The sequence below is a fragment of the Phacochoerus africanus genome, chromosome 1 (genome assembly GCF_016906955.1).
Source record: "Phacochoerus africanus isolate WHEZ1 chromosome 1, ROS_Pafr_v1, whole genome shotgun sequence".
In the NCBI taxonomy this organism is placed as follows: Eukaryota; Metazoa; Chordata; class Mammalia; order Artiodactyla; family Suidae; genus Phacochoerus; species Phacochoerus africanus.
The window spans coordinates 76,523,844-76,537,026 of record NC_062544.1 but is presented as its reverse complement, the minus strand read 5'-3'; the positions used below and the strand labels follow the sequence as shown (position 1 = coordinate 76,537,026).

Below are 13,183 nucleotides of genomic sequence, written 5' to 3'. Positions count from 1 at the left end.
GTCTCACTTGGGGACTCTTTTCTTTAACTTGGTAGTCTCTCATTGGGCCCCTGCTGCCCAGAACTGCTCAGTTTCCCAGAGTGTCAGCCGGAGTTCATAGTCCTCTCTCATCTCGGCTGACTTTCCTCCATGCGGTTATCATAGTCCCAGCAGTAGTGATTTTTAATGTTTAAATTCCATTTTCTTAACTTTTATTTAAAGATAATCTAACCGTATTTTGGACTCGTGGGGGCCTGGTTTTATTTCTCATTGAGACTAATCTTTTCTCATGTCTTTCTTTGTTCTCTGTTGAAAGACAAGGAGCCATTCAGCTACAGAGAATAAACTTGTAAATAATTCCCTTGACAGAGAGAAATAATGGAATGTGCTGTTGCTTTTTCCTAAAGTCAGCTCATTTGCCAAGAATAAAATCATTCAGTTTATGTGGTTACAGAGGACAGTCCATCTGCCCTGCAGCCCTGTTGTGTTGGGTTTTGCTCTCATGGCAGTCACAGCAGTTCCACAGTGAATGCTGATGGCTTGTAACAGAACTGAATTGCAGGCCCCTGGCTGACTTGCAGTTTTCAGGATGGTGCCTGAGGTCATGGGTGGGAAGGTGGCAGGTGACTCTGCCCCTGGCCTGCTCCTCCCGGGCTGTCTGCGCCTCCTATCCTTTATCTGCGCCTCTGAATGCTGGCTTTTAGTTCAGGGCTTGTTCTTGTTTCTCTTTCCTCTCACCTTATCGCTCGCTGTTGGTGTCTACCATCCCTGACCTGCATTTTTGGCCTCCAGATTTACAAATCCCTGCTCCCGCCCAGCATCTCTCCACTTTTGCCTTAATGGAAGCAGAACTGGACTCGGGAACCCCGCCCCATCCACCATGTCCCCACTCATCACACCTGATTCCTGCCTCTCCTTCATCTTCCCCCCTCCCCCATCAGGGCCCATGGCAGATCTACCCTCCCACCTGCCCCTTGGCGTCGTCACAGGTAATGCCCATCTGTGTCCTCTCTAAACCTCTGAACTGCTCTGCTAAGTGGTCTTGCTTCTCCCATTCACTCTCCACTCCAGTGCCTTTTCCATGCAGCAGCTCCACTCACCTCCAGACGAAAGTCCAAACTCCACCTGCATCCTCCAAGGCCTCCCTGCCTCCAGCCATGCCCTGTGCAGGGCCCATCCCTTCCCAGCCTGCGAGTCCCTCCTGGGGGCCTGCTGGCCATCCCTAGCTCTCCCTGGTCCTCTGCATCTTTCCTCACAGGTTGCAGGGCAGGACCTCTCCCATCCCTAGCACCCCGCTCAGCACCTGCCTGCATCCTCGGTGCTTAGGTACTTGTGCTATGTAAACGGAGGAACTTGGGGCCTTTGAATTAATTGACCAAAATGGCCTTTTGCCTTGATTCATATCAGTGTCAACATTGTCTGAGAGGTGAGAAAGCCATGCTCAGGCAACAAAAGTAAAATTCCAGCCAGGAGGTTGCATGGTAAGCAGTCTGGTTTCCTTTCAGTTTTCCTTCTAAGATGCTGTAAATGCAGCAAAGTGTCTGATAGAGACAGTGACGTTCTCCTCCAAGACCAGCAGATGACTCACATTACAAAGGGCAGATATAAAATCTGTGTTTTTATGTTTCTCTTCCCTAGCGTTACCTTTTTAGATGTATATGTTTAAGTCGGTCTGATTTCACTTCAAGTACACACACTTAGGAGAAAAAACTGGCTTCCATCTAAAACCATGAGAGGAGTTCCCATCGTTGCTCAGCAGAAACGAATCCGACTAGGAACCATGAGGTTGCGGGTTCGATCCCTGGTCTCGCTTAGTGGGTTAAAGATCAAGCATTGCTGTGAGCTGTGGTGTAGGTTGCAGACGGCTCGGATCTGGCATTGCTGTGGCTGTGGTGTAGGCCCGCAGCTGTAGCTCCGATTCGACCCCTAGCCTGGGAACCTCCATTTGCTGCAGGTGCTGCCCTAAAAAGACAAAAATAAATAAATTAATAAATAAATAAAACCACAAGAGACTATAGGAGTTAGGATGTGTTGTTCTGTTGCACCTGAGCCTGTCAGCCCCCTTCTCTCAGGGCCTGTCCTCTCTCCCCTCAAGCTGGGAGGTTAAGCCCTGTCTCCTGCCAGAGCAGACTTATGTAAAATGGGGAGGGTCCTCTGTCAGAGCCCCGGAAAGCGGGTAAAGTGGGTGCAGACCTGAGTACTCACTGAAGGTGGGAAGAAGAATGGCCTCAAGCTGTACATTTGAAAGCTGGGAACTTGCATTTGCTTGCCTTTTTTCAGTTAGAAGCTTGTCCCCCACCCCCAACGTAATGAGGTCCCAGTGACATGAGTGTCTCCATATTTTGCAATACGGGGGACTCAGGCCACCCCACCCCCCTGCCCACACTTCCTCCGTCTTTGGAGTACACGTTTTGTTCTGTAGATTCATGCATAGAACCAACTCTTGAACTTGTTACCCTTGATGCCTAAGTGACACGAGTACAGTTTTCTAGAATGTCAGCCTTTTCTTTTAATTCTGGAATTCCAATACATGTTTCAGAAGATTGTCTCTCTCTGAGAGAGTGTTTCTTGATGCCTGCCAGCCCAGGCTTGTGCCCGCACGTTTAAATGAGATACTGAGGAATGGGTCAGATGTTGGGCTGTGACTCTTTTCCACCCTTCCCTCTGCAGGCTTTAGAATGGATCCATGACAACGGGGAGTTCTACCTTTCCACACACACCTCCACAGGCTCCAGCATCCAGCACACCCAGGAGCTGCTGAAGGAGCACGAGGAGTTTCAGATCACCGCAAAGGTGAGTGCGCATCTATTCAGCTGCAGCGGTGTCCGCCTGGGTTTTTCCCATATAACCTAGAGCAGGATACTTGGTCTGCTTGGTCTAAGTGAGTATTTCCTAAAAACACCATTGCAGAAATGCCTTATGAAGTTGGAGGGGCAGAGCGGGCCAGTCGTCCTGTTAGGAACACCTCTAAGGCCTCTCACGCTTGTCCTCACCTTGTCCCTTCCTGGGTCTGTTTCCTCCCGTTCCTCTGATTCTCCAAGTGCCTCCCAGTTCCTTCCTTTATGTTTCTCTCTTCTTTGTCCTTTTCATTATTCTTCTCATTTTCCTTCTGTTTCTTTTCCAAGGTATTTTCTGAGTGCCTGCTATTTTCATGAGCACTGGCAATACCCACTTGACTTGGATGTCCCGTGGCGGTTTTCTTCCCTGTTTGTAGTCATTGAAACTGTTCTGATAGCATCCTGTCCGCTCGTGCAGTCAGGCAGCTGCCACTGGCAGAGTTCATATCAGCGGTTTTTCAAGGATTTAGAAAATGGGAGGCATTTTCACTTATTTGCTGAAATTCAAAATAGAATTATCTACCACTTTATGGCATATGCAGTATATGTGACTCAATTTTTAAGCAAATTATGTAAGAATTCGCACATTGATATGAATGTTTTCCCAATTAAAAAATACATATATCTGTAGGGACTAATTTCTTCTTTTACCTCAAAATAATTTTGAGGCTTACAGGCTTCCTTTCTCAACCTGGAGTGTTTTTGTTTTTGTTTTTCAAAGTTTTGAATGTACAGTTTTGTACCGTTTTCAGCAGCGCCTCTGTTTTTGATGATAGATTTAAGGTTTTAGAAGTGGGAAATTAATTCAGATTTAAGAGTAGAAAGTAAATGATCAAGCCAGGTAATAATTTTGGTTAAAAGGAAGTGTTCCTATAAAGTAAAAAGATTGATTTTCATGTGCAGCCCTTAATTTGGCTTTGAAAACATATCAATGGGGAATTTTTTAATCATTTAGAATAACAACAGCTACTCTGTATTATGTTTCTTTGTACTTTTTTGTATTTTCTGTAACGATTTCTGACTCCTCCTGCTCCTAGCTCCCCCACTTCCCCACCCCAATCTGTAAGTTTATTTTCTTCCTTTAGCCTCTGAGTGCTGGGCTGTGGGAACCCCTGGTCTCTGCCCTGGAGGAGCACCCAGTCTAGTGGGGCTTGGTGGAGAGACCTGGCCCTCAGTGGGGGATCCGGGAACATTTGGGGGAGGGCAGGCTCAGCCTGAGGGGCCATGAGTGCCCAGAGGGGGCACCCACCTGCTCAGTTGAGGGGCACTCTCTCTGCAGGTAAGGATCCTGTCTTTTCCTTTCTCTGGCTACAGCACACCTTTGCTCTGTGATTCTCACTTTTGTTAATAGTTGGATAATAAATACGATTATTATGTGAATTACATGATTTTTATTTGTTTCTTTGAACATCCTTTGATTATAAAGATAATAAGAAAATGCTGAAGATACCACTCAAGGGTAGATTTAAGATTTGCTCCTTTTCATGGACTTAAATTTCCACTGATGCTCCACTCTGTAGGTCATGTGTATGGCCAAACAGCCTGTTCACTGCACAACTCCAGGGGGTGAGGGGGTGCCACTCACAGAATACGATATAAATGTCACTTTCTAGAGTTGAGTGTGGCAGGTGTGTTCTACCAGTGGAGCATGTACAAAAGGCTTTTTCCATTGTTCCTAAATTGTCATTTTCCTCAAACTCGGGTTATGGTTTTTGGAAGAATGAGCTGTAGCATTTTGCTTTTATTTTATACAAAATAAACATTTAAAATCCTAGGTGACACCTGACTTTTCTGTTTCCCAAATATATAGAGCTATTTCTTTCATTTGGGTATATTGAATTAGTTTTGCTAAGAGGACCTGGTAGGTTTTGAAAAGAACAGCTCTAATTTTTTTTACTTAGCATTTTTTCTTTGGTTTCTGGCTGCCTCTCTTTTAATCAGAAAGTACCTGCTTTGTTGCTTAGAGGCATCGTTTAGTTTTTCATTTTGAAATGAGGCTCCTGTTTGCCTTCTGTCCCCCTATGTTATTATTATTTACAATTTTACTGGAGTATAGTTGACTTACAAAGTTGTGTCAGTTTCAGGTGTACAGAGAAGTGAATCAGTTATATGTATACATATGGATATTCACTTTCAGATTCTTTTCCCATATAGGTTATTACACAGTAGTGAGTAGATTTCCCTGTGCTATAAGTAGGTCTCTGTTACTTATCTATTTTCTGTCGAGTAGTGTGTATATGTTAATCCCAACCTCCCAATTCATTCCCCCCACCCAGTGTTTATACTTTGGTAATTATAAGTTTGGTTTTAAAATCTTCGAGTCTGTTTCTATTTTGTGAATAAATACTTTTTATCATTTTTATTAGATTCCATATATTAGGGAACTCATATGATGTTTGCCTTGCTCTGACTTCACTTAGTATGATAATCCGTAGTTGCACCCATGTTGCTGCCAATGGCATTATTTCATTTTTCATGGCTGGGCAATATTCCATTATATATATATTTTATATAAAATATTATATATATGATATATATATCACATCTTCTCCATCCGTTTCTCTATTGATGGCCCCTTAACTTTGTGTTTTCTAAGAAGCCATTTTTCTTTTGTTATGCAGAGAATCCTTCTCTCTGACGTGACATCTTCCAATCCAGTTTTTACAACGTTAATGTTGTAACATTTTTAGTATTAATGTAAGTAAAGCCTCCCCTCCCTATCTGAGCCTCAGCTTAATTCCTTTGCAGCTCAGTGCAGCAGGTTTTCAGAATGCTTTGCAAGTACCACTTGCATCCAGGCCATGGGTATTAAAGCAGATTTCTGTCCTTGCCAGACACGTACTAACTTGGACTCTCTGGGAGCAAGGCCTGAAAAAGAGCACTTTTAACAAGCTCTCCAGGTGGTTTTTCATGCACACTGGCATTTGAATCCCACTGATTTACTGAGCCTTTCAGAGCCTTGCTCCTCTTCCCACACAGCTTCTGCACTTCTGATCGCCAGTGTCCCCAGTTCCAAATGCCTTACTTTGCCAGGAAGTGTCTGAGAACATGATGAGTAAAGCTCTTCAAGCATGAGGAGTTAAGCATTCAGTCTGCCTTTATTTGTGTCCTGTCCTTTGATTATGCATAAATGAGGTTGTTCAAATTATAATATGATATTATAATCATCTCTTATACAAATAAGGAGCCTGTTGTGTCCTGATAGTAAAGGATAAGCAAGAGTTGTTAAATGAAAAAAGTTAGGTGCTGAGTTTTCATATATGCAAGCATTTGTATGAAAAATGGAGGGGAGAGGAATACACACACAGATACATTCACTCCCTTGTATATAATAATAATATCTCTGGAGTGATACACAAGAAGCTGATACCAGTAACAGGTAAACGTGGGGTAAGAAGACTTTTTACTTTGTACCCTTTTGTACCTTTTGAACTTTGTGAATGCATTTAACGAATACCAGTGAAAATTAAAATACACTGGAGTTCTCTGGTGGCCTAGTGGTTAAGGATCTGGTGTTACTGCTGTGGCTTGGATCATTGCTGTGGTATGAGTTTGATCCCTGGCCCAGGAACTTCTACATGCCATGGGCACAGCCAAAAAAAATAGAAAAGATACATAGATATAGATATAGATATGACTTAAAATACACTGTTATAAAGGATTCATGGATTAGCAGACTCATCCTCTTTAATGTTTTATACACCATTCATTTATTCAACAATTATTTATTGAGCCACTACTGTGTACCGGGATATTCCTGATGCTAAGCTCATGGATTGCCCATTCTAATAGAAAACCAGCAATAACATGATAAATGAATAAGTACATATCCATACATGTTAAATCATAAGAGGAAAAGCCAGCCATGGGGGAGGGGAGGATTGCCATCTTTGATAGAGGGGCAATGGCAGTTCTCCTCAAAAAGTCTCTGACTATCTGATTAGTGAGTTTTGTTTAAGTGAAGTTTCCACATGGAAAACTTCAATGTCCCCACCACTTAAGACATGAAATAACTTTCTGACCCCTTGAAGATATACAGTTGGCCCTTGAACTATACGATTTGAACTGTCCACTATACCCAGGTTTCTTTCAGTAAATGCATACTGCAGCACTATACAGTCCTGTTGCATCCTGGGATGTGGGCTGCGTTTGAGGGGTAGCAGTGAGAATCAAGGCAGGCATCAGTGCCCCACCTCTGAGTTCAAGGGTCAGCTGTTTGCAGTAACCTGCACTGAGGTCATTCATGACACAGGAAAAGAAATGCTTAAGTACTGGTAAAACACAACTTTTCTGTGCTTTGCAGAAGATTAATATCATAGCAGACAGTAGCAAAACCTTCTCTAGGCAACCTAATTTTTAAAAAATCCTGTGTCAGTCATATTAATTCTCTCTGATGTTAAAATTTAGTAGTGTTTCTAACTTAAATCCCTTTTGGAATTTATGCTTCCAAGTCTGAAGCTTTGACTTCTCATTTCCTTGGTGTATAGTTAGGCTTGTCTTAACATAACCAGAAAGGTACCCTGGTGATAAGAAGTCAGAAGGTTTGTTTGACAGTTGTTTTCCTTTTAACTCACTCTACTTGAGTTCATTTCCACACAAGGTGGAAACTCTAAAAAACTTTCAGTGTTTTGAAGTTTCACTGACTTTCTCCAGTAAGCAGCTTTTACACAATTTGTAGTAGTGATTTTTTTTCCACAGAGATATTAATGTCCCTTTAATTTTTTTTCATGTGTTTTTATTGTAAAGTATGTCTTCATGCCAGTTATGAATAACTACTGCACCCATTAAAGTTACAGGTGAAAATACACTTGCATGAAGGACCTGATGTTAATTTATTATCTCAATAAATATTTGTTGAGTGTCCACAATGTACCAGATACATAGAAGGTGTGTGAAATATTAGCGAGCAAAACAAACAAATGTCCCTGGCTGGTTTTACCCAGGTGACAGAGGGACAGTGATTTTAACAGGTGAAAAACACCCCCTTGGAGGGTGATAGCTGCTTGGGGCAGAGCAGAGCAGATAGGGTGACGTGCCTGGGGCAGGAGGCAAGCTGCAGTTTTAAGGGAATCAGGGAGGCCGGGGGAGAAGTGGCCTTCATTTGAGCAGACACACAAAGGGAGCCATGGGGACACTTGGAGACTAGCATTCCAGGCAGAAACCGCAGACAGAGGGCAAGCAGGCCGGGAGGGGGTGGGGGCAAGGGTGAACTGGACCCCACCAGGGAGAGTCTAAGGATGCTGAGAGCTGGCTCTGCAGGCTGCCTGGTGAATGCTGGCCAGAACTTTGATTATACAAACTAAGAGAGTTTATCCAGATTCTGAACTGTGACCTTCCTTTGGGGGATTTTTAAAGTCAGTTTCCTGAATGTTAGTCATAAAGATTTTCTAGTTAAGGCCTAACTGAGAAAAACAGGTTCCATAGCAGAAGGATAACTGTACTCATTTCAAATGCCAGTGGGAATGTTGAAGGAAATCTTAACAGTAATAATAAATGAAATGGTAATAAATCATATAAGTAATAGTAAATGAAATAATAAATGGAATGGATGTGATGAAAGATCCATTGAAAAATCAGAGTTGAGTCAAGTTATTTACTTATATGTGTGTATAAGTTTGTGTGTGTGTATAGATATACACACACACATAAGAATGAGTGTTTATGGTTATCCTTAACCATAAAAAGTAAAAAAGTTATACTTTTCTGTGTGCATATAAAATGAAGTAAATTTATTTTCAAGGGAGAATTTTAAAACAGGAAACAAATTTAAAATACCTCTCTAGGAGTTCCTAACTAGTATCCATGAGGATGCGGGTTCATTCCCTCAGCTTGCTCAGTGTGTTAAGGATCGGGCATTGCCGTGAACTGGGGTGTAGGCCGTCCACTATAGCTCCGATTCAACCCCTAACCTGGGAACGTCCATGTGCTGAGGGTGTGGCCCTAAAAAGCAAAAAAAAAAAAAAACACCTCTCTGAAGACAGCTCCTTGACTAGTGATGTTTCCTCTGTATATACTGAGAATTAAAGAAGGAACGAAGGTGGATGTGGTGGAACTTCACCAGTGATCCGGATGAGTGTCTGCCTTGGGGAGCCTTTGCCACATAAGCTTCAGAAAGACCAGGATCTCAGGCAGCTACTGCTCTCCACAGGCTCATGGTCTGACTGGGGACATAGAATAAACACCCGTGAGGCGGGCGGTGTCTGTAACCAGTACCTAGGCCTCCACAGGAGAGAGTCGTGGGAAGGTAGAGCCCGTTCTGACTAAGTTCCACCTATTCGTCTGCAGGGTGTGAGCACCTGCCAGATGAAGACATTGTCCAGTGATAGTTGAGGCTTTTTCTTTGAGGACATAAGATGCCATGCGTTGTGGAAGAGCTGAGGAAAGATCTAGGATGGGAGCAATAAATTAGGTGGGTTTAGGGTCCTAATCTGAGTTTCTATCACCAGCAATTATTTTCCTGTCCAGAGCTTAGAGTTACAGGCAGGTTGCCACTGTGTTTCTGGTTTCTGGCAGTTGGGTTCATTTGCTTCACAATACTTTCCTGTTGTTGGGGGGTTTTTTTTTTGCAGCAAACCAAAGAGAGAGTGAAGCTATTGATACAGCTGGCCGATGGCTTTTGTGAAAAGGGGCATGCCCATGCAGCAGAGATAAAAAAATGTGTCACTGCAGTGGATAAGAGGTACAGAGATTTCTCTCTGCGGATGGAGAAGTACAGGACCTCTTTGGAGAAAGCCCTGGGGATTTCGTCAGATTCCAACAAATCGGTAAATTACTTTGTGCAAACTGAAGAAATTACCATTTTCCTCTCTGCATCCTGTTTATTGATTTCATTAACTGAAATTCATTGACTCTCTTATCTCACAGAGTAAGAGTCTTCAGCTGGATATAATTCCAGCCAGCATCCCTGGGTCAGAGGTGAAACTCCGCGATGCAGCTCATGAGCTTAACGAAGAAAAACGGAAATCTGCCCGCAGGAAAGAGTAAGATGGTCTTTAAGAACCTGCCCTCACTGAAAAAGTGAAGACAGTGTCACTTAGACAAACATGCTTGCTTCTCTGTGTGCTTTGAAACCAAACAGTGTTAATGCTCTTGGTGGCTCTGAACGTGCTTAGTTTTTGCAGTAGAAACTCTGCTGCGTCCACTATCCCTGGATCACCTGATTCAGAAACAGTACCTTGTTGTTTTTACCATGTGCCCCTATTTCATATGGGGTTGATGTCTTATTTTAGTGTCATTTGTCATCAGTAAGTCATGAGTAATGATGCTAAGCAGAAGAAATTAACACAAGTGCAGGTGTTTGAAAGCTGCCAGTTAGTAAACTATACTAGATATTAATAAAGACAAGAAGTGATGCCGAACCAGTGGTTTTCAGTCAGAGCCAGCTTTGTCTCCCCTAGGGACGTTTGGCAAAATGTGGAGACATTTTTGGTTGCTGCACACACAGTGGGAAGGGGGGAGTGTTTCTGGCATTTACTGAACGGAGAACAGGGAAGCTCCTAAAAGTTGTATAATGCACAGGACAGATGCGCACCAAAGCTTCATCCAGCCCCAAACATCAATACTGCCAAATCGAGAGACCCCAATTTGTAGGTACTTTTACAAAATTTTTTCCAAAATGTTGTTTTCCTTTGAATTGGTGACTGGATTCATTCTTCTCTGTTCTTACTTTAATTCTCCAGAACACATCACTGATTCATGCTCTTAAACCCACCTTATTATTTCATGAAGCGTAAAAGTTAATAGTTAAAATAAGCTGTATCCTGACTGTGCACTAAACTAGCCCACTGCCTTCCTCTGTCTCAAGGTTCATAATGGCTGAGCTAATTCAGACTGAAAAGGCTTATGTGAGAGACCTCCGGGAGTGTATGGATGTAAGTAAGTTTTTTTGCTTGTTTATTTAGCTTGAGTAGAGTTAGTCTAGCAGTTTGTTGTTACCCACTGGCAATGATTAAAATGATCTCGCGTTTTGTTATTTTTGAGATTTCAAGTGTGCGTGAGTGGCCTTCTGTGCCTGTGCCTGTACTTCTGTGAGGTTCTAGGCGAGTTTTGCTCATTACAGAGATGATAACAGCGTTAATCCTCTCATTCCATTTATCACATGATGGCCTGGCCGACATACTCTTTGTGTAGAATTTTACAGCAGCTTCAGAGAACTGTGTCGACCCGTTATTGGCTTGGTGACAGATGCTCAGTAGTTTAATGATTATTTGTTGTACCTTTGCAGTAGGTTAATTCCACGCTTTGAAGCTGGGAATATGTTTACAGCTGGAAAGAATAGGAACTCTTCTCAAGTATTAATTGCAACTGAGGCTTCTTGTTTTTGTTTTTAATAGTTTCTCGTGTTGTTTTGTAAGAGATTCCATTCCTAAGATGTGTTTTCAGTTATTCATTTTACTCTGGGTATGCATTTACAGGTATCAGGAATAGCTGTTCCTTGCGAATGTGCTGTGGCCTTTTAGCTAACTCTGTGTTTCCCTCCCGGCCAGACCTACCTATGGGAAATGACCAGTGGTGTGGAGGAGATCCCGCCCGGCATTGTGAACAAAGAGCTCATTATCTTCGGGAACATGCAGGAAATCTATGAGTTTCACAACAAGTGAGTGGCTTTATCTTTGGGGACCTCATTAGTTGCTCTGGAAATCTAGGTACCAGGCTGAAGCTTCATGACAAGAAATCAAAGTTTCCTATAGAAGGAAGCATGGATTCCAGCTGTGTTGATGAAATTTGAAGGGAGCTCCCCAGGCATGCTTCACGTGGACTGACGTTTGAGAGTCTGTTTTAACCCCACCTCAACTTTTCATTTGTCCTTAATTTTTATAGCAATGACTAGAAAAACTGAAAACTGGTTTTATAGGAACCCAGACTTCTGTCTCAGCGGCTATGTCAGTTACTTCCTAGGGTTAAAAGAAAGAATTGCTGTCCGTAGGCTGCTGGCTGATGTTTGGTCTTTTCTAATGAAGAGGAAGAACTTAGAACAGATGTGTGTATGACCAAAGTAAAATGCACTTTCCACTTGCCAGGAGGGGCGTATGGTTTTATTTTTAAGATCAAAAAAGACCAAAAAAAAAAAAAAAAAAGGCACCACTAGCAGAAGCTCTTTTAGGTAGAGTTTGCAGCCCATGTAGCCGGCAGAAGCATGATGCCAGGCCAAGCTGGCCACCCCACAAAGACACTGAAATCTAAGTTGATTCTCTGGGTTGAATATTCACTTCCTTAAATTATATCCTTAGCTATTAAATGTAGCACTTTCGAAGAAGTAAGCTGCTAAGGTAAATGTCCCTACTAAAAAGTGTTTAAAGGCTAAACTGCGTATCTGCTTGAAAGTCGTAGTAACTTCCCAGTTCAGAGAATTGGCTGCACGTTTATTAAATTAAAATCTAGAAGGTCTGGAGTTTTCACGGCACTTGATTAAAATGACATTAGATGTTGCCTGAATTCATGGTATGCTTGGTCTAATTTCTGACACATCTCGCAAGTGAAATGTTTTAAAACTCCTTCATAATATGATATCATTTTTACTGTCTGTAGCATTTTCCTGAAAGAGCTGGAAAAATATGAACAATTGCCAGAGGATGTTGGACACTGCTTTGTTACTTGGGTAAGGAAAGCTCACTGCTTGTCCTATCATAGCGGTCAGGTGGCTTTGAGGGAAGTCAGAAGGAGCACTGTTAACTTCTCATATGTCACCATCTCTCCTGGTGTCTGCAGACAGAGAAACAGATTTTATCTCAAAGAATGACATTCTCCAGCTAGTTATTACTGTTGAACGAGCTTTTTATTGGCAGTAGTGATGGTTTGACATAGACGTTGAGTTATTGTGCCCGGCCTACCTGTGGCCCTGGGGAGTCATAGGTCAGCCTGGGTGCCCAGCCCTGACATTGGCCAGTCAGGAGGAAGGCAGGCAGGTGACCTGGTGATCAGGCCCTGCTGTCTAAGTATGACGCTCAGGTTTGCACACACTATGGTGGGAACAGAGGCTGTGCCTCCTGGACCAGGGGAGGCTTCTGGAGGCTTGTCCTATCAGCCAATGTGTTTCTGACTTTAATAGCTTTCTTTATAAAGTAGGGTTTCTTTAATTTAGGGCTTAAATTTCCTTGATACGCAGAGCTTCTTTTCTGCCTGAAAGTTTGTCGTAATTTGACTTATTGCCATCTAAAGAGATATTCTGATTTTCCTTTTGTTTATAGGCAGACAAGTTTCAGATGTATGTCACATACTGCAAAAATAAACCCGATTCTACTCAGCTGATATTAGAGCATGCAGGATCCTACTTTGATGTAAGTAATAGATTACTAAAGAAGCTGTGAGTTTTTCTAAGTTGCATTTGGTATATGTAAAACGCAGCATGACTCGTGACTTTCACCTGA

At 42.6% G+C, this 13,183-nt stretch overlaps 1 protein-coding gene across 8 annotated transcripts in view; it reads left to right on the top strand.

Moving 5' to 3' along the window:
- The window catches only part of TRIO (trio Rho guanine nucleotide exchange factor), a 229,759-nt gene that overhangs the window by 110,450 nt on the left and 106,126 nt on the right, over window positions 1–13,183 (top strand). For all 8 annotated transcript variants that reach the window (XM_047768042.1, XM_047768034.1, XM_047768051.1 and 5 more), the window contains 7 exons: window positions 2,650–2,772; window positions 9,386–9,580; window positions 9,681–9,796; window positions 10,621–10,687; window positions 11,303–11,412; window positions 12,345–12,414; window positions 13,004–13,093. In XM_047768042.1, coding sequence (XP_047623998.1) covers window positions 2,650–2,772; window positions 9,386–9,580; window positions 9,681–9,796; window positions 10,621–10,687; window positions 11,303–11,412; window positions 12,345–12,414; window positions 13,004–13,093 — 771 coding nt within the window. The remainder of the gene's footprint in view (window positions 1–2,649; window positions 2,773–9,385; window positions 9,581–9,680; window positions 9,797–10,620; window positions 10,688–11,302; window positions 11,413–12,344; window positions 12,415–13,003; window positions 13,094–13,183) is intronic.